General features: G+C 41.8%; 1 protein-coding gene across 2 annotated transcripts; it reads left to right on the plus strand.

Annotated features, from left to right (window-relative positions):
* Positions 1-136: 136 nt before the first annotated feature.
* On the plus strand, positions 137-18,349 carry pan3 (poly(A) specific ribonuclease subunit PAN3). Of its 2 annotated transcripts, none has more exons than XR_010925192.1 (18): positions 137-958; positions 1,858-1,979; positions 2,260-2,332; positions 2,434-2,504; positions 2,719-2,863; positions 3,148-3,365; positions 4,171-4,275; positions 4,370-4,427; positions 4,919-5,080; positions 5,591-5,707; positions 6,184-6,285; positions 7,265-7,430; positions 7,716-7,803; positions 7,930-8,069; positions 11,238-11,367; positions 13,646-13,732; positions 14,479-14,543; positions 14,633-14,677. XR_010925192.1 is itself a non-coding variant. In XM_067578381.1 (18 exons), exons 1-18 carry the CDS (start codon positions 619-621, stop codon positions 15,893-15,895), a joined length of 2,382 nt encoding a protein of 793 aa, XP_067434482.1. In that variant the 5' UTR covers positions 143-618; the 3' UTR covers positions 15,896-18,349. The 2 variants fall into 2 exon arrangements, 1 of the variants encoding a protein (XP_067434482.1); XM_067578381.1 differs by lacking the exon at positions 13,646-13,732 and adding an exon at positions 15,755-18,349 and having other exon boundaries at positions 143-958; positions 14,633-14,771.
* The last annotated feature ends 114 nt before the right edge of the window (positions 18,350-18,463 follow it).

Consider the following 18,463-nt stretch of genomic DNA (forward strand, 5'->3'; position numbering starts at 1 on the left):
ATTTGGTTAATTTCTAATTCCCGCAGCTGCTTACTCGGATGTTTATGTTTTGCCCTGTACATAAATAAGGTGCTTTGGGTGCTACAAACATAGATTAATTTGGCAATAAAATTAAACTTTATTTTAACCCAGCAGGCGGCTGGGTTGGCTCAGACTGAGGAGCACTGATCCTGCACACTTGGCTCAACAGACCTCCGCTCCAGCTTCATTATTCGTTTATACGATCTGTGCTGAAATTTCAACGTGCAGCTTGAACATTTTCAGCAGGTAACCTCTATACCCACAATGCACAGCTATGCTAGCTGGTCCCTAGCACAGCACGGCAGCCTGGCTGCGAGCAAAAACAACAACAGGCTACTGTTGGCAGCTGCATGGAGAGCGACAACGACGACCAGGATCCATCGCATGCAAATTGATATTTTCTCAAGCCAAAATGTATCTTAGCCTTATAATGTGAGTACTGTAGCGTCTTAAGTGTTCTTCACCAGCAGAAGTTGTATTAATCCGCTCCTTGAAGGGGGAAACTGTTTGCAGGCTAGCTGGCTAGCTCGCCAGCTATCTGCGTCTCTCTATGTTTGAGTGTCTTCCGGCAGCAGCGGCGGCGGCAGCAGCGGTGCCATGAACAGTGGACTCCCAGCTTCAGCCGCTCCGCTCGGGGGTGCCGGGATACCCAATGTCAAGGTGAAGTTTTGCCGATACTATGCGAAAGACAAAACCTGCTTTTATGGAGACGAGTGTCAGTTCCTGCACGAGGATCCGTCCATGGCGAGCATGCCGCTGCACGGCGGCGGCGGCAGCCCCGTCCCGCTGTCCATGGCCGGAGGTGGCGGGACGCCTGCGGGCTACTCTCTCAGCGGCCCCGCGGCGGCCTGCCCGGGCGGTGCGGGCACCGGTGTGTCCAAGAAGAGTGAAACCTTGGGGCCTGCAGGGACATCTCTGGAGGGGCAGCTTTTAACCAGTGAGTTACACTTACACCAAGGCCTCACACGGGGTGAACCACTCTTGACTCTACTTTTTAGGGCCTTGCTGGGCTTTGTTAAAATTTAGCCCGAGGATCCAGCGAGGCCTCTTCTCTACTAAAAACAACGTGGGTCACATTTACCAACCATACATGATTTAAGTCCGTCTACTTGGTACTATAGCACGTATTGTCCTCCATCACTGTCATGTGGGTAGCTTTTTCTTCAGGTTAGCGTTAGTTATGTTTGAAATCAACACATAAGTTCAGCCATGCTGTTGGTGGAGGCCTGCTGCTTGCATGACAGCTGAGAGTGTAGCTAAGCTAACTGAGCTAGCTAAACTAGCCAACTAACTTTAATGCATCTGGTTTTGCTTTCAGAAAGTGGCTTTCAGAAAGTGGCTATCGTGTTGCTTTTGGCGTCTCTCTAGTTAAATGTTGTTTATGTGAACTGTAGCGTTGTTGTTACACGTTAGTACAACGTGTGCTAACTGAGCTAATGGCTACACGGGGCATTGTTTTTACTTCGTGTTGTCTTGTTTTCACAACGTAAACAAATAGCAAGTAGCTAACATCCACTTACATCACATGTGTTAATTGCAACCTACTTAAGCTGCAAATTGGAAATCTCACAAACCAGTGATTGTCGCTTAAAAAAGTAGTTAATTATTAAATGGTGTTGATAGTGGATATTGCCCTGCAGCATGTTTTTGCATCGTCTCTCTCTGCAGATGTGGAACTGTTTACATCCTGTCTAATTAGCTCTGTGGTTGGCTAAGCAAACACTCTGTTGTGCAGGCATGCATACTTTACTTTTTGATGTCTGCTCAAGTACATGATCTTTTCAATTATATTTCCGCAGTTAGTAAATGCTAAACTTTGGTCTCTGTCATCCACAGTTCCAGGGATGGAGGGTGCAACCCTGAGCGATGCCAATCTCACCAACTCTTACTTCAGCAGCAGCTTTATTGGGGTCAACGGGTTTGGAAGCCCAGCAGAGTCTAAATACTCAATGATGCAGGTACAAGAGTCTGTCTAAATATGTGGTGTGACAACGACAGCTCTGTAAATTGAGGTTATTCACACATGTTGTTCTCATTATAGTTGTTGGTTCCCACGCAAACTGAAGTGCTACATTAATCACTTAAAAGTTTAGTTAGTTTAAAACCTATAATTTGCATTTTTGTGTATACTTGTGTTTAATGATAATATGTAATATTGGATGACAATTTATTGATGCATATAAATGCATATCAAAGAGCTTCCTGCAATACATCTGTTCTTGATGCTCCCCTCTTTAGCGAATGACTACCAGCAGCAGCTCTCCCAGTCTCCTCAACGATGGTGCCAAGAACTTCAGCCACAGCACTCATGGTAAGACCCCTACACTGCTCCGTGGAGAAGTGGTCAGCACTCGTCCAATGAATATTGAACATATCGCTTCTCGACTCCTTACACTTTGTGGTCCTTCACAGATCCAGTGAACTCCCCGACATCTTCACTGTTCAGTGATTTTGGTGCTCTTAGCATTTCCCAAAGGAGAAAGGTGAGCACACAAGCATCACGTTCAAGACATCTGAATTATGTTAAAGTGCTTTTAAAGTTTAGTTCTGTGCTTTTGTATAAGCCTGTACTTGCAGTCCAACGAGGATTCATTTAATAATTTCCATCAACAATCAATTGCCATCTTCATCTCTGTTGTCTCTAACAGGAGTGGTAGATTTCATGTAACTCTTGCATGTTTCTCTCTGTGTCACCAGGCTCCTAATCCGGCAGCAAGTGAGTTCATCCCTAAGGGAGCTCCACGAATGGCCACCATGGCTCAGTCCACTGTCCAGGCCTTCCCCTCGCCTATTTTCCCACATCCAGCCCTCAGCAGCTCCACAGCTGCTGCGCTGGCCCCAGGTGAGTGTTTCCAGAGCACTACGAATGGAGAAATCACCTCGTTATATTTGCTTTGTTCTACTTTCTACATGGCTCAGTTTTGTTTTCCATCTTTAGCTCCTGAAATTGTATAGTTCAGCAAGTTTGGGAATTCCCTTTTGTGTGAAGCACCACATGTGCTACTGTTGAAACAAAAGCAAGAACTCTTTTGCTGCTGTGCTGCTTTCATGCATTTTATTTGTTAGAAGCTAGTGATTGCGTCATGCCCATTTTGAAGCAAAATGTCCCCTCGTCTCCAATTTTAGGCATGTCTTTGTCTGCTGGATCTTCTCCTCTCCACTCCCCAAAAATTACACCCCACACCTCACCTGCTCCTCGTCGGCGCAGCCACACCCCAAACCCTGCCAACTACATGGTGCCCACCACCGCTTCTGACCCGGGCACTCACATTATCCAGAAAGAAACCGTAGGGGGGACCACCTACTTCTACACGGACAACACCCCGGCACCAATGGCTGGGATGGTATGTTCAGAAAATATCTGCAGACTTCATTTGGGAACACACACGAAAATTTAAATCCTAACCAGCTACACAAAGATGCACCACCGCACTTGACTTTGACTTTTGCAGTAGGGCTGCATCTAACAATTATTTTCTTGAATAATCAATTAGTTGTTTGGTCGATAAAATGTCAGAAAATGGTGAAAAATCACTGTTTCCCAAAGCCCCAGGTAATGTCCTCAAATGTCTAGTTTTGTCCCAACCAATAGTCCACAACCCAAAGATATTCAGTTTGCCGTCATAAAAGTCTAAAGAAATTAGAAAATTTCACATTTTAAAAGCCGGAATCAGAGAATTTTGAAATTTTCTTCTTAAAAATGACTCAAAACGATTACACCAACAATCCAAAGAGTTGGCGATTTAATTTGATAGTTGACAGAAAATGATTGTGCACAAGAATACTGCATTTAAGTCTGTCTTTTTGTAGCTCATACTATGGCATTACATGCAGATATTATCATGAAACTTTATATGAACCCCTTTTTTGTTTGGGAGGCAAGAGAGTTAGGTCCATAATGCCTGCACACTACACTATGCTACAGCCTGCGAGCTTCTCTCATTTTCGCAGAGCAGTGCATCTGTACACAATCTGAAATATTTGCCTTTGTGGCCAACTGGGGGTAATAATTTGGCTTCATATGGCAATGTGATGATCTAATAGTTTCGTTTTTCGAGATTTTTAGTTGAATAATAATACATGTACTTCATCACACTGGTTTTCATTTCTTAATAAATAGGAAGCTGTGTTTTTCTGGTTTCATCACAGGTGTTTCCTACCTACCATATCTATCCCCCCACTGCGCCCCATGTGGCTTACATGCAGCCGAAAGCCAATGCCCCGTCCTTCTTCATGGCCGACGAACTCCGACAGGTATTTTCCCTCCTCCTTCACTCAATGTCCTTTCATCAGAGTCTTGTTCTGTGGTGGTAATGTCTGATTTGATGTCCTCTTGTTTCTCCCCCAGGAGTTGATAAACAGACATCTGATAACCATGGCCCAGATCGACCACTCAGAGAACCCAGGTAAAGGGTCTGCTCTGTTGTAATTGAACCCATGTCGCATCAAAAAAGTTGTTGATTTGATTATTCACCTGTGTGTGCAGCAGAATGAGAAAACGTGCTTTGTGTCGAACAGAAGGGTTTCTATTCTATTGTTTGTGTTCACAAGTAAACAAACCTATATTTCTTGCTTAAACAAATGTGGAAGGAGTTTATTTCCTCATGTTAGTGTGGAGGGATGTTGAAATATATATTGTCTTTGTGGTCTCTGTGGGTCTCGCTTCCAGTAACTGACGTGGTTTTTTGTCATGCAACACGTCAGTTTATATTATTGTGTAAGTGTAAAAACAAATCCTATATGAAAATGTAAATCCAGACTTTAGTGCTTTTTTTGTCAGACTTTATTGTTCATACATAAAGCCAACTTAAAGTTGGCGGATCTTTAGTTTGTTTGTGCAGTAGCGCGTGTATTCATATTTATTTTTTGCTTCTGAAACCGCTTCTGTCTTTGGCAGATGTACCGTCTGAGGTGGACAGCTACCACAGCCTGTTCCCCCTCGAACCACTCCCCCCACCAAACCGCATGCAGAAGACCAGCAACTTCAGCTACATCACCTCCTGCTACAAGGCGGTCAACAGCAAAGATGACCTGCCTTACTGCCTGAGGAGGATACACGGTAAGTGATGTATTGATGAGAAGAACTCGTCATATAAGTGATAAGACATCCAGTTGGCTGAGATGATTACATGTGTCCAAAGCACACTTAATAGTTTTGTCTAATGTCATTTTAGTGATCCTAGTGGAGTGATTTGTATTGAATTGCCAGCAGACTGATACATACTGTATTTCCAAAATACATAGCCAGAGCAAGTGTAACTGCATTGGAGATAAGTACATTTGTGTGAACCTTTTGGATGAATTGTTCATTTAACATAAATCAGACAAGTCTTCACCTTTCCTACTGTCAGGAAATCAACATTGGACCCTTTTTTAAAAGGAAAATAATCTGTTACTGTTGTGCAGCAACCATAAACAAGCCTCATAACAAGTCTTATTGGTTCAGCAGTATGACCTCTCACTGTGGTTATATTCAAACGCAGTGAGCAGGATGTAGCGATATTGTAAGACACCTGTATTCATTTCCTATCGCCTATATTTGTATTGTGTTTCTTCAAAACATGTCCAGGTTTCCGCCTTGTTAACACCAAGTGCATGATGCTGGTGGACATGTGGAAGAAGATTCAGCACTCAAACTCTGTCACGCTGAGGGAGGTCTTCACCACAAAGGCCTTTGGAGACCACTGTGAGTGTGTATAAGCAGTTGTTTTGTACACAACCCATGTGTGAATTTCTTGTTTGTGTCCTTTGGATATGGTCCATGTGTCTTTTTAGTAGTGGCTGTAGATGCAAGACCCTTTTTTGTTGCTTAATTTCATTTTATATTTTTTTACAATTAGTTAACATTCTTGATATTAAAGTACTAAAAGATTAAATGTTGTAGGTGTTGTCCTGTACTTGTTGCATTCAAGCTCCATTTAAAGTGGCTATTTTTCCAGTCAAGTTTTGCTTTCAAAATGTCCCTTTGCCTAATAGAAACCAGGTTTTAGTACAACAAACTTCCAGTTGCTTGTCTCATGATAGAAAATAAAAAATGTTCACAATGCAGGACAGAGTGACAATAAAAGAATGAAAAGAAATGTGTGTAACTAAACTGTTGTTGGTTGTGTAGTTTGCTGTCTTTGACTCTTGTCCTCTCCTCTCCACCTCTTTTTGCCCCAGCATTGGTGTTCTCCTATGACTTCCATGCGGGTGCAGAGACTATGTTCAGCAGACACTTCAATGACCCAGCAGCAGATTCGTACTTTACCAAGAGGAAGTGGGGTGAGTTGGTCTTCCGTCCATGCCCTCACACAAATAGACCCAGCATCACCTCAGATACGCCGCTCTGGTTCACACGTTTTTGAGTTTGTTTAGATGTTTGCTAATGAGGTCATCTGCCTAGGTGTACATGGGTGTGCCTTTTCACATTTTGCATTGCGTGTGGTTGTGCTCAAGTTCGCCTTGGTTGTATATACATATACAAAACCACTCGGTTGACAAGCATCTCAAAAAAAGGACTGAAACTACCCTGGTGGATGTTGTTGGGGTTCAAAGAGGGCTCAGGTTTGGATCTGTAAGATATCCTGGTTTGACAGTTGATATACATGTTTGTGCGCCAGATACATGGGGAAACTGTGGCTGAAACTGATCCTAAGGCAGGTGCTCTAGGGTCTATGTAGTGGAATGCAGACAGAGGAAGCAAAACCATTCAGATCCTGAGCTTTGTCTAGTCTGTTAAATCAAGCACTGATGTCTACACAATTGTATGAGTTGTAAAGAAATAAGAATTTCTGTGATGCCTTTGCACAGGGAAACATACTTTACCCAAATCATCAGATCATCAAGTGCAACTGTATTTCCTACTGGAATCGCATGTAAGGAAACAAACGTTCACCAACTCTGTCTTGGTGTGAAAGTGTGGCTTTGTGCTTGACACACCCTAACTACTGTTTGTAGTCAGAGTTACAGATAATAACGAGTAAGACAAAGTTGCCTTACACAAATAGTTAATATGTTAATGGTGCACAGTGAGAAAATTTATTCCAGTTTTCATATTTATGATTCTTACTAATGACTTTTTGCCGCCTGTTGCAATTTCAGAAATGTTTCTCTCATCATGCTAAGGTTAGATTGACTGAAATGATGTTTCTTACTGACAAGATAAGATTGGCAAGGAAGTGGATGACAGTTTGAGGTTCAGTTCAGTTCTAGCCCTTCAGGCTGCGTTGGTGTGATAAAGCCTGTGTCTCTCTGTGTGCAGGACAACATGAACCTCCCCCGCCACGGCAGCATGCAGGTCTGCTCCCAGAGTCTCTGATCTGGGCCTACATTGTCCAGCTCAGCTCCGCCCTGCGCACCATCCACACGGCCGGCCTGGCCTGCCGTGTCATGGACCCCAGCAAGATTCTCATTACTTGCAAGACCAGGTGCACACACACATACACAAATAGCTCAGCAGACATTTAATTATTCTGCACTGGGTAGATCAATTTTGTTTTTAGAGCCTGTCATATGCAATGTAGTGTTAAGGAACAGTATGGATTTCAATTTCCACCTCTGAGAGTGTAGATATGACTGTTAACTGTAAATGCATTAAAAGCGGAAGAGTATTTTCAGTCAAGGCTTCCTTTTTTTCACAACCATGTGGTTGTGCATACTCAATACAGAAATGAGCACAAAGAATTGACGATAATGGTCTCCTATCTCTGTAGGTTACGGGTGAACTGTGTTGGAGTGTTCGATGTCTTAACATTTGACAACAGTCAGACCAATCATCTTGCCCTCATGCCACAGTACCAGGTATTTTCTATGATGTAGACTGTGGTTAATGTACATAACAGAATGTGTTATGGAATAATGTCATATCTTATCTACTTGCCAGTTTTGATATGAGTGTTTGGGTGATATGTTTCTTTTGTTTTGTAGCAAGCAGACCTAGTGTCGCTGGGCAAGGTGGTACTAGCGCTGGCATGTAACTCCCTGGCTGGCATTCAAAGGGAGAATCTGCAGAAGGCAATGGAGCTGGTGTCCATCAACTACTCTTCAGACCTCAAGAACCTCATTCTGTAAGAAAGGGAGGGGGCGCGGCATGAAACAGCATGTGTTCAGACACTATCTTTGGGACCTGTTGTATTTAATCAAAATTTTGCATATTAAGGCTTCTCTTAAAGTTGGACACAGCCTGAAACGCAGTTTGTCTAAAAAGCACCTAAGACCTGGCTGGGGCCAAATCTGGCAAAGACCTCATATCTGTAGCTTATTGAAATGATCTGTTAACTTCCCCATGTCCTCTTTTTGCTGATCAACTGCGTCAGTCTCTCATCTTCTCATATTGTTATCTTCTCTTCGCCTGCTGGCAACCAGAAACTTTATTTTATTTTATCCTCTAACCACATCAGTCCGATGCTTGCATGACAGTCATACTGTGCCAAAGGCTGTAACTTTGCCACAACTTATCCTGTGCCTCTCAGATGTCGGCACAAGTTGACATCTGTGAGAAATGAAGGCACATTTTTGCCTTAATTTGATAGTGGGCGGTGAAGAAGTAGACAGGAAACATGGGAAGAGAGAAATGGGTATGATGTGCAACCAAGGTCCCTGGCTAGAATCAAACCAGGGAAGTTGTGGTTATGTGGCATCGCAGTAACAATTCAGCTACCAAGGTGCTCCATAAATCCCCAGTTTTACAACTAATTTTAATATAAATCAACAGCGTGAGTCTCAAGTGGGACTCTAAACATTTTTTATATATATATATGTATCGTGTACCCTATTTTTAGGGTACACATGATATTTAGTATATTTTTAGTTTTCATGTCTACAACAGTCAGTACTGCACATCTGATTAATGTCTATTTCCCAGAATTTAAATTGACATATAATAATGAACTTTATGTAGCACTTTCCTCAACAATGTTACAAAGTGCTTTACAAAAAGGAAATAAAACCAGACAAGGCAGTTAAAATGAGAATAAGGCCAAAGGACATGAGCAGAGATAAAGTTTCGATAATAAAATGAATACGATCCAATAAATAAAAACACATCAAACATTTCCAAAAGCTTTCACAAAGAGAAAAATTTTAAGAAGAGATTTAAAAGAAGCTAGAGACTGAAGCCTCGTTTATACTCCCGAGCAGACGCGTACACGGACAGCTGCAGACACCACAGACACGTAGTAGCTCTGTTTATACTGCTTTCTGGGGTACGCTTGGAGGACGCGTTCCACACATGCGCAGTAGATCGTTGTCCACGCGGTCACAACACTGTCTTCCAATAAATTGGAGGTATGCGGATGTCCATACAGAGCCTACATGTATACCCTCTGATGACAAAATTTACGTCATGCGGACCCTCTCGTACTCACGGACGTGGAGGGTATAGTTTCAGCTTTGTGTGTCTGAGTTCAGTAGGTAGAGTCCCATAGTGTGGGGGCTCTAATAGCAAAAGCCCTATCACCCTTAGTCACCAACCGTGACCTGGGAGTAACCAGCAGGGCTCCATCCCTGGATCTTAATGGCCAAGAGGGCATATAACGGGTCAAAAAATCAGAGATGCACATAGGTGCAAGGCCATTTAAGGTCTTAAAAGTGAGCAATATGATTTTTAAAATCAATACAAAATCTAACAGTGATGTGATCAGGCCTCTTTGTCCCTGTAATAATTCGAGCAGCAGCATTTTTTACTAACTGGAGATGGTGGAGGAGCCCTGGCTGATACCTGCAATAATCAAGCTAAGTACAGATAAAAGCATGTACAAGTTTTTGTAAATCAAGAATTGATTTCCTAATTTGGCCATACATTCCATTTATGTAGGTTATAGTTGGTGCTGCTGACGATGGTAGTTGCGTCAGCAGTTGATTTTTATACAGTGATTTTATATCTGCTGCTAATAAAAGTTTGTGGAAGGAAATGTTGTGGGTGCAATGTATATAATATCTGTATGATCTGATGAAGTTTTGGGAGGAGCAGAGAATATGTCTGATAACATTCTTAGTCATAGGTTAGCTAAATGCTATGACAACGGAAACTTGCGGTACTTGCAGTCAGTCCAGTAGACTTCGACTTCTCACCTTTAGATAAAGCTGAGAATTGGCCTTTTGTGTCAGAACAAGACGAATGCTCTTACACTTAAACATCTAAATACAAAGGATGTAACGATACACAAAATTAATGGTTCAGTATGTACCTTGGTTTTAGGGTCACAATTTGGTATGATTTCCGTACAGCAGAAAAGAAAAAAAAGGTAGAAAATAACATTTTGGTCATCCAACAATGGCTCATTGGCTGTAACATAACACATTACAATTACTGAAACAGTTTGCAGTGGAAAAGGAAAACAACCCTTCTGTTTCCTGCAAGTAGTCAGGACACCTGTTGACAGCTGATTTATGGTCTAACTGTATATAAAGTAGTTCAAACTAGCTCCAAATCCAGCTGCTACAACAGTAACATACTGCTTACACACTGATACTTCAGTATGAATAATCTCATGATGTCATATATAATAATATATCAATCAGAGGGATCAAACCACTACCTTAACTTTAATACTTTTTAACTACATTTTTCTCTCTCAGAACTGGTTCTGTCATGTTGTGACCACATCAGAAATCAAATGTTTTTATCGTTGTTCTGACCTAAATTACCCACAATGGACTTTGACCACCGGCAGCTCGGTCAGAGGTTTGAGTGTTTTTATTCTAGTAGCAGCTGATGTAGCCTCAGGCAGAGATGAGGCTGCAGAGGTCTGGTAACCTCACGTCTTTGTAATGCTGCACTCCAGGACTTTTTTCATTTTCAAACTCGTAGTCTGCTGCCCCAACCAATGTTGACTCGAGTGATCCGACTTCAATCAGCTCCCTTTGGACCCACAAAACACTTCGTATACATTTTTTCCCACATTTGCAGTAGTATTCCCCAAGACCTGTAAACACACTTTGATTGATGTAGTTTAAGGCTTTGCACTTAAAATGCTGCAAACCTTTATTTTTGAAAGGATTTTGGCTATCAACCTTAGTCTATAATTAATTTATCAAAATAACAGCTGAAACTGTCAAACTTTAATTATTGCCTTTTGTACATGAGTAGAACTTAAATACCTATGAAAGGAGTCCTTCAGTATCAGCATCAAAATAAATGTCACATTGTCTAGGACAATGGAAGAGTGTGGGTGTATCTAATCTTTCTGACCCATCTGAAGGCAAACTTGATTTTTTTTTTTGTGAATGTACAGGTATCTGCTGACTGAACAGTCTCGCCTGCGCAGTGTCAATGACATTATGCCGATGATCGGAGCCCGATTTTACACACAACTGGATGCATCGCAGATGAGGAATGATGTCATTGAGGAGGACCTGGCCAAGGTATTCAAATAATATATGTTCAAATATATATGCAAACACACAAAGGGAGTTCACGTTTCACAGGATGACAAACCGAAAGCACACGTGATAAAGCATTATTTGGTTGTGGTCTTTTCAGGCTGATATTCTTGGGTGGTGGTCAGATATGGGGCATTGGTTGCGTTTCCTAACAGAAGTTGTGTACACACAGGATGTTGTATGGTATATTGTACGCTTCTCAGTCTCGTCTCAAATTTTGTTTCCCCACCTTTAAGAGTGTGAATGTGTGAAACAAGCGACCGTAACCTCATCTTCTCGTTCATGCCTCAACTTCCCCTTTACTCCTTTTACTCCGTTTACATGCGCAAAACAGAGTAGTAAGATGGTTGATGTTGTCACCTCTAACTGCAAATGGGGATTTCATTTTTTGCCTAGTGGTGGCTTTATCTTTTTAAATGCAGTTTAAATGGAAGACGAAAGTTGAGAGAAGTTCTGATTACAGCAAGGAAATACCACTCTGTAATAATAAATGGGGTTTTTTAAAAAATAGGTAGCTTAGCTGTTGTCTCTGCTGGTGGGGAGAGTGGTAGCATTTCCTGTTTATCAGCCCGTCTCTGCATTATGTGTTACATGTGTATGTGCATGCAGGGAATAGTTGCAGTGCTGTGGGTTTACCTGGCAGGCCTTTTGTTGACAAATGTTTTGACTATTTAAACACATTGTTTCTGAAGCAGAAAATGTCTTGTGCAACCTAGAGGAACCAAAAACCAAGCTGAACCTGAAGGGCTGTAGCATGGGTAGGATTACACATGCAATGAAATGGCAATGGTGTGCCATAGTGGCTGCGTCATTGCAACACCACTGTTGTGTCAAGCTGCTCGCTTTGGTGCTGCTTTTAAGGTTTTGGTGGTTGGTGATGAATTTGTAAAGGCATTACGCAGATACACAGATTACATTACTTGCCCACTGTCGCTTTGCTTTTCTTATAGACATAAAACCCATTTAGTTCGTTTTCACATATCAGTGTGTAACTACAGTCATTGTGTACTGGGCTCTGAGTGCATCCAAAACGCAGGTGACCTACGCTCAACAATGTACCTGAACGCCTCCTGTGTAGTCACTCACCGCTGCTAACACTATGCTCTCTGTCTAGACACGGGGTAAGAGTGTCCATTATTGATTAAAAGCTCTGTTTTCGCTGTCTACTTTTCTCTTTTTAGAGCACTTTTCTCTGACTCTTGTCACGCCGCGACTCTGGTCTCTCCCTGACATGCTAGAGTCAGTTGGCAGAGCCCTGAAGCTGCGCCCTGCCCCTGCACAGAGCAGAGTGGCTCACTGATTTATTCAAAGCTTATTAATATTAAACGCATCTCATGTCCAAATTGCACCAAATTCGACACTGCACTCCTTTGGGTCTCCAGCCATATACCTGCCAAGCATGGAGTTGATTGGATGAACAATTTCAGAGATACATGGAGGACATACATACATACATATATACATATATACATACAGAGTCCTTCCTTTGTAGAAAGATTCCTCATTATCGTGATAACTTTTTATTATTTTTCAGAATGGATGAATTTGAACAGTTTGGGACATCCTATTATCTGAAATGTAAAAAAAAAGATTAAGTACATGCAGATGCAAATAATTGCAATTCAAGAGGTTTGTTGATACATAAAAATAACTCGTGCTTTAGTCTCCTCTAACTCTTGAACAATCTTAAAATATTTTATCATGCAACAAACCTCAAGCGTCGGAGCCAGTGTGGAGGTGACTTGAGATGCACTTTTAAGAGTTACAAAAAGACACCATCTAAACCGAAAAGTAAAAAAATCATAAATTGTCTTTAGACGTCCAGTGTTGGTAAACCTTTTCTCCACAAGAAATTAGTCTGGAGCAGCTAATTTTACTTCTTATAATTTGTATATTTGTGACTATTATGAAAATTATTTTATGAAGACGATACCAAAGCTGAATAAGCTGTCACCTTCTCCATCCATGAGGGGAAACTCACCAGACTGAACAACAGGTGTGGTTTATATATTATGTGAAAACATGATTTATCTCAATCTGCCTGGAATTTAACAGGCTTTGTCTAGTGATGCCATGTCTCCATATCTCAGCAATCAGGTTTTTGAGGAAAATCTTATCATAACTGATAGAACGAATTCTTTTTGGAGAGCAAATCGGAGGTTTGGGACCAATGTGGCAGGAAAGTTTGAAGGATTTGTTCCTGGAGGAAGCCAACATGATTGGTTGATTGGTGTTCAATAATTTTCACTTTGTCCAACAGTGCAGAAAAGGATTGACAGGGTGAGACAGGCAGACAGCAGGAAGAGAAAGGAGAGGCAGGAGTAAATTATATCTGCAGAGATGAAAGGTGAGCTATAATCTGACATGGAGTGAAAAATATCACGTTTTCATCATAACCTGTGAGTGTTTTCCTCACAGATGAGTCTGCAGTTGGTTTTACTGTTTAGGAGCTTTAGCAGTGTTGAGAGTTGTCCTCAGTTGTCTGATGAAATTCAACTTCTTCTGACTGACTTTCTGTATGGAGGAAGTGTCCTCTGGAACCTGTTAGAAACCATGGTCCAGCACCATGTATGGACTGAAAGTCAAGTGGGTTTCAGTTTCTGACAATGTTCCTTGCAGGCTTGCGTAGTCTTGTTATTTTTGAGGGGGAATTAAGTCATTGCACGTTTATGAGAATTGTTTGTTCATTATTCAGTTCTTTTCTTTTATTCATATTTAGCACTCAACCTGCTGTATCAAGCTATAGCATTGCTCTCTCTCTGTACTGCTAAGGCAGTGTTAACCGCTCGGAGTGAATGTGTTTTATACTTTTACAAGCTGAAGTTTACTGCATCTTGCAGCTCCTAATGGAAGATTTCTGTCATATGTGCCAATTTCAAAGTTTGTCACCTCAAGTATGTGACATTTTAAATCTGTTTAGAAAATGATTCGTTTCTCTTTTTTAAGTCCTACAATTCAACTTCAGCTGGTCTAAGTTCCATCACTTCCTCCCACCAAAAAATACCAATTCTGCTTAAGGGATACTTGCACCCAATTTCCCCCCAAAACTGAAAATTTGTCGGGTTGAGGACTAAAGCCATTGTTTATTTGCAGGAGGTGCAAAATGGCCGTCTCTTCCGCCTATTGGCCAAACTGGGCACCATCAACGAGAGGCCAGAGTAAGTAGCACTTGTATGAAGACGCCTTGCTGTGCTTGTAATGTGTGGTTCTTGTATTACTCTTGTAACTTTGTTTTTTTGTGAATCAGGTTTCAGAAGGACCCCACGTGGTCAGAAACGGGCGACCGTTACCTGTTGAAGCTTTTCCGGGATCACCTGTTTCACCAGGTGACAGAAGCTGGGACGCCCTGGATCGACCTCAGCCACATTGTCTCCTGCCTCAACAAAGTCAGTACTATTGATATTTCCTTCCATGTTCATTTTTTTTCATTTCAAGCATCATACTGCGCGTCACTGGCGAAAACAATCATGCGTGCGTTTGCCATTAGAGAGTAAGAGTAAGACTGATAATTGGCTTATCTCCATTAGTCATGTTTTGAATTTGGTTAGTATCTGATCGTATGCAGGAGCTGCAGGGAAAATGAGATCTCTCAGCACTTTTGAACTAGTTTGTTTCCGTCAAAAAGCAAAATTGAAAAATAACCTGACAACCAACTTGAACTTCTGGTAGACTTGTTTTTTCTCACCTTTGTTGTTCCTCCTCTCACTTATCAAGCCTGTAGCTAATTAAAACTGACTTTCACACTTCATAAGTCCGTGATGGATATGTTTTTGTTAATATATAGGCTTATCTCAGATTCATTACGTTATCTGGGTAAACGGTAGTTTAGAGACATGAAGCCTTACTTGCTCATATCCGCCCCTTACCAACTTGCTTAGAATTAGGGCGGCAACTACTGGAATTTTTTATCATCCATTAATCTGCCAATCATGTTTCTCAATAAATTGTCTAAAAATATCAGAAAAAACTAAAAAAAAATCTAAATTTTTTACAATTTCCCAAAGCCCAACATTGTCCAAAACTCAATATAAGATGCATGAAATAATTAAATTAATCATAAAATCATCCTATTTGTGAAGCTGTTACTAAACATGTTTGGTATTTTTGCTTAAACGATTCATTATCAAAATAGTTGCAGATTACGGATTAGTCAGTGGTAAGAAAATGAGTCCCTTCCTCTCCACCTACTTCTTATATAAATAATAAAAGATTCTTTAAAAATATTTAATTCTAGGTTTTTCCCAAAATCAACCATATTTTCAATTTGTTGTTTTTGTTTTCTTAAAAATATTAAACCCCTGTACCTCATGTTCATGGAATATACATTTACTGTATCTACCTGTGTGCACACACACACACACACACACAGCTGGACGCGGGCGTTCCTGAGAAGATAAGCCTGGTGTCTCGGGATGAGAAGAGCGTCCTGGTTGTGACCTACTCGGACCTGAAGCGCTGCTTCGACAGTACCTTCCAAGAGCTGCAGGCTGCTGCCTCCGGCTCTCTGTAGCGCCCTCTTCGGGCCCGGGATGGGACTGCCCGGACCTGGAGCACACAATTGCACTACAGCGGAGAACCAGGCTCATGGAGATGACATCAGCATGGCGAAGGCAGCGGGGCAGGGCTTCGTGAACCTCAGTCACATACACTGACCCTGTCCACCAGGAAGGCTTTTTCTAAAGTGTATTTTTTTTAGTTTTCCTAAACCCCGCAGCTGAAAATCGAAAAACAAAAGGAAAAAAAAGGACGGATACGGAAGCTGTGATGATGAGTATGATGACATTTTTTTAGATTTGGGGAACAAAATGACAAACAAACCATGAGTTTTTGAACTTTTTTCCTGCTTTTATTGTTTATTTCTACAGTTGGGGTTTATTTTTCTGAGGAGGATGCACTAAGATTTTAATTTTTTTGTTAATTTTTGTTATTTTTATGAATATGTGTGAGTGGCCTACAGGGTGTACAGAGAGAGCTAAAGTCACACACACAAGGACATAAAATACCAGAGCTGACTCAGAATTAAAACAAAGCAACAACAACAACAACAAAAAAAAAATCCAGCTTTGTATTGACTGCATCTCTCTCCGGCTGGAGAATGCACCCCTTCATTCTGACGCACTAGGAGACGGGACACACCACTCGAGGCTTTTTATTGGGGCGGGATGGCACCTGTTTTATGAAATGGGCCAGCTCACCTTTTTGCCTTGGTTGTTGGTTCCCCCTCAGAAAGGACAAACCACTTGGGCGGGTGGGAAGAGTTCTTAAAACTGGAAAAAAAAAAAAAAATCAATGGATTTCTGACATTTTGGTTCAGGAGGTTGTGGAACATCAGGCTCATATGTGTGGGAGGGTGGGATAGCATGGACCGGGATTTGGGATTGGGGGATGAAACGTGGTTTCTGTTGGCACTGAGGAAGGGGTGTCTTCTCCCGATGCTGTCTACCAAGTGTTTGTTACATATGCAGCAACCACCTTTGGTTAATGGACACTTTTGTGACATGAACTGCTCAAGGATGGGTCTTTTTGGTTTTGCTGTCCAGCACTTGGGTGTAGCCCGTGGGTGGGGCTTCTGTTGAGGTGGAGCCACAGCTGCCTCTTTGTGGAATGTCCTTATTTTGTCCCCCGCCCGTCCCCAATGTCCCCTTCCTCTGTCTCTCTCTTGCTCTCCCTCCTCCTTTTACCCCAAACCTCACGTACCCTCAGGGGGTCTGGGCCCCTCTACATTTGAGTAAAAGTGATGCTTTTTGTGATTTTTCTAGCTGGTTTTCCTCTTTGCTCAGTTGTTGTGCAGGAATGCATGATGGGATACGGGAGCGCAATTCATTTTTGCCTCAATTTAACTCTTTATTCTGTGGACCAATTCCAGCAGGGGTGAGGGGGTTTAGGGAAAGGGGGAAGGGATGGAGGGCGAAGGAGAATAGGAACCAGGGCACCAACAGTTTTTTTGTTTTATTTGACTTTTTTAAGATCATGATAAACAAACGTGCTGGAGACAAAGCAGCGGGGCTTGCTGTTGCACTCACTCGAATGGCTTGGATTTCTCTCAGGATGACGAACAGCTGGAGGGGCCCAATGATTGAATGTGTTTGGCTGTCATTGGCCGCCCCCTGTCCAGTCAGATAGATGAGCTACAGTGGAGTGGGCGGGACGTCTTCAGATGGAGGTTTTAGGAAGTTAACGTCATTGTGGAGATCATGTCATGAGGGATTTTCATGTTGCCCTTAAGCACAGATCCATACTCAGATGATCATTTGAATCTCATGTCACAATTGATCCTCCAATTGTCCTGTTTGTAAATCAAATGAATTTGGTGCAAATCTGCTTCACCCAGATAAAAAAAAAAACAATCCTAACTGTGCCAAACTACCATTGTTGATTCCTTCTTGTTCTCAAAAAAATGTGTGAGCAGAAAAACAACATCACATGTATTTGACCACACTGTCAAATAAGAGACAAGTCGAGGTAAAAGATGTAATCATGGGCCGTGTCCTGGCTGAAGTCGTGGATGTCAGTGGTCTGTATTTGAGGGCAACAAACCTGCAGGGAGCCGGTTTTGTTAGATCATGTACTACTTTCTCTGTTTTAGTAAAACAAACAGACAAAAAACGTATTTTGGTGAATGTGGTGCTTTAGAAAACCCTCGAGACACACACGGAGATACGCACACATACACACACACACACACACACACACACACACACACACACACACACACCTTCAAATGCACACACACGTGCCCCCCCCCGACTCAGCCTACACACAATGTCAGTGCTCATGTCACTATCTTCCACATCATAACACACACACTCCAGTAATATTAGTGATGAACCTCCTCTCCTTCCCCCACATCAACACACCTACAATCACCATCTTAGTATGTTTTATGCCCCTCTTGTGTTCATTGTCTCAAATTTTGCAATATTTGTGTGTACAGCAGTATTTTAATAAAGAATACCAAAACTGATACATGATGAGGTTCTTCTTCTTTTTTTTTTTTTTTTTGCAGTTGTGAATGTTACAGCTTTTTTTTCCATAATTGAAATATTTTAAAACATGTTACATTCTTCAGTGATTAATC

The sequence above is a fragment of the Thunnus thynnus genome, chromosome 21 (assembly GCF_963924715.1).
Source record: "Thunnus thynnus chromosome 21, fThuThy2.1, whole genome shotgun sequence".
Classification (NCBI taxonomy): Eukaryota; Metazoa; Chordata; class Actinopteri; order Scombriformes; family Scombridae; genus Thunnus; species Thunnus thynnus.